The sequence below is a fragment of the Ascidia mentula genome, chromosome 4, assembly GCF_947561715.1.
Source record: "Ascidia mentula chromosome 4, kaAscMent1.1, whole genome shotgun sequence".
Lineage (NCBI taxonomy): Eukaryota > Metazoa > Chordata > Ascidiacea > Phlebobranchia > Ascidiidae > Ascidia > Ascidia mentula.
The window spans coordinates 11,074,160-11,076,528 of record NC_138569.1 but is presented as its reverse complement, the minus strand read 5'-3'; the positions used below and the strand labels follow the sequence as shown (position 1 = coordinate 11,076,528).

General features: G+C 36.9%; 1 protein-coding gene across 1 annotated transcript; it reads right to left on the bottom strand.

Annotated features, from left to right (window-relative positions):
- Positions 1-955: 955 nt before the first annotated feature.
- On the bottom strand, positions 956-1,883 carry LOC145898075 (E3 ubiquitin-protein ligase MARCHF4-like). The gene is made up of 4 exons (XM_082986516.1): positions 1,778-1,883; positions 1,371-1,518; positions 1,127-1,310; positions 956-1,068 (listed from the first exon to the last, which is right to left on the bottom strand). The coding sequence occupies exons 1-4, from the start codon at positions 1,867-1,869 to the stop codon at positions 956-958; spliced, it is 537 nt and encodes a 178-aa protein (XP_082842642.1). The 5' UTR covers positions 1,870-1,883.
- Positions 1,884-2,369: the final 486 nt, after the last annotated feature.

Below are 2,369 nucleotides of genomic sequence, written 5' to 3'. Positions count from 1 at the left end.
TATTCATATCATTCCATTGTCTTACAAAATAATAGAACTATTAACTATTTCCATGTACGTCGAGAACAAAGGTTGCGTGAGAATGGCAGCACAAAACATAACATGCAAGCTGAAATAAATAACGCCTTTGTTGGCGGATATGACGCAGGTACATACCTGTGTAACGACCTTTTACTTCAATTAAAACAGCAGACTTATGACACATCAGACCATATTTTAGCATTTACACATAGTGTTTGTGTTACTAGTCATAAGGTACGTTCCATTGATTTTAAATTTATTAAAGAACTGCTTATTCATTACAGATGACTTCCTTGCTGCATGCCAGTGCAAAGCGCTTCCCTTTCAACCCAACGCATTCAGTGTTGCGTGAGAAAGATGTAACTGTTACTGTTGTTGCTAAGCAATTTTGTTGGCTTCGTTGGTCATGCGCAACTTTGCTTTACATTGGTTGATGTCACTATTACGCGTTGGCATAACATTATATGTTCCAGGTATGGCCTTTACCTGATACATGAATAATTAATTTTTTTGAATTGTCAACCAACGTACCACAATAATAAGGAGCTCTAGAGATTTTAAAACCTTTTAAATATCGCTTTACGATGAACGTTGTTGGATTATTGTTGGCAAGCAAATCGTGGCGTTGGTAAAACCTCGTGTATAGTCGGGTTTATGATTAACGTGAAGCTCGGTTTTGTTCAAAGTATAATTTTCTCCGGAAGACGTAGGTAGGTCATTTCGGCGCGTTGTTTTTTTGCGACAAGATCTTTTTGAATAATAGCACAGCTAAGCACAATGTAAGTGCTGGCGGTGATGTAATGCGCTTAAACTTCACATTAAAACCATACAAGAAACAAGACGTGTACTATTTCCATCGACAAATAATTTACACTTCAATGCTTAAAGGTGAGCGTTGCTTTTGGCCACTGCATGACATTTTTAACGGTTGGCTTCACTTGGCTGTCGAGAGTTTGCCATGGAATGATAGGATGTCCATTTGATATCGGGCAAGTGCGAATCGTTTTAATAGCAACCGCAAATGTGGAACTTCAAGCCACATTATCCCTAAGAAATAAATTAGCTTATACCTAAATTTGTCAAGCAAATGAGTCAATGTTTTTACCTATGCAAAACGCATCCATGAATCCGTAAAGTGCATAGCACACCCGGAAAAGATTGCTACTTCTTTGTTGTGTAGTTCGAGGACTAAATGTTGACCACACCAACCATGTTACCGTTGTGACGAGAAATATTAGACAAGATAGGTTCACACCAATCATTGCTTTGTCGTGTTGACTCAAATTCACCTGTGCGCACTGCGGCAATAATCATCTCACAAATATAAACCACTACAAAAACACAAATACCCATTTTTTACGCACCCATGCCAAGAAATTGTTTCTTTTTACTCTTACCAAATACGCATTTCCACAAATTTCGCAAGTAGATTTTCCCGACTTCATCAACCATTCCATAAGGCACTTTTTATGTGAATAGCCAATTGAACCTTTGCATCTGTGCTTTAATGGCATATGTTAGTGGATGAAAAAAACGCGAGCAAGTCATGTAACCTGTATGCACGTTGCAGCTATTTAACAAAGAATAAGATGAAAATAACCTAATGACAACCTACCCGTGTTTATGATTTATATGTTATTTGCGACTGCCCGCAAGGGGCAGTGCGTCTTCACCACCCGTGTTTATGATTGAATGATTCCCCCCCTTGTAATTTGTAGGAAACAAATCCGTTAATGCAAAAAACATATTTTCTCACCCACAGGGTGTCATCAGCGGGTTGTTTGGCTCATGACAAATACGACACACAACCTCTGAAACATTTACGGCAGAAAATCTTGAAGCTTCCATTTTGCAGAAACTAATTTTCAAACTTAAACAGAAAAAAACTGTTGTGGACAATATACACATATGATATAGGCCTATATACACATATTTTAACAAGGTGAAATTACACCTTTGTCGTAATTGACAAGTAAAATCTAGCAATTACGGTAGGAATTTTTGTTGGGTCCTCTTTGGCATAATAGACCAGAATCATACGGTCACTAATACATTTTAAAATAAAAATTATCTCCAGAAAAACATAACATATACGATTTCCTAGAATCAAACGATGAAAAGACCTTTTGTTTGGGAACAAGAAAGAAGGCCCTAAGCTTTCGCTAAAACAAATCCATTCGAAATAGACAAAAGTGCACTGTAAAATTTTGCTGACAAAAAGTAACTTACAAGTTACAATTGACAATCATTCAATTTTTGCAAACATTAAACATGGTATTTGTGACGCAACTACGAGGCATTGTTGATTTTTTTCTGTGATAAAAGGGGATAAAATAACTGCATAAAAC

Excerpts from the sequence above, each read along its gene's own strand:
- LOC145898075 (XM_082986516.1), bottom strand. The coding sequence starts at position 1,869 with ATGGAAGCTTCAAGATTTTCTGCCGTAAATGTTTCAGAGGTTGTGTGT. Across the intron at positions 1,311-1,370 it reads CATGGGTGCGTAAAAAATGG|GTGAATTTGAGTCAACACGA; the intron begins GTATTTGTGTTT and ends CAGTGCGCACAG. Across the intron at positions 1,069-1,126 it reads CATGGATGCGTTTTGCATAG|GGATAATGTGGCTTGAAGTT; the intron begins GTAAAAACATTG and ends TTTATTTCTTAG.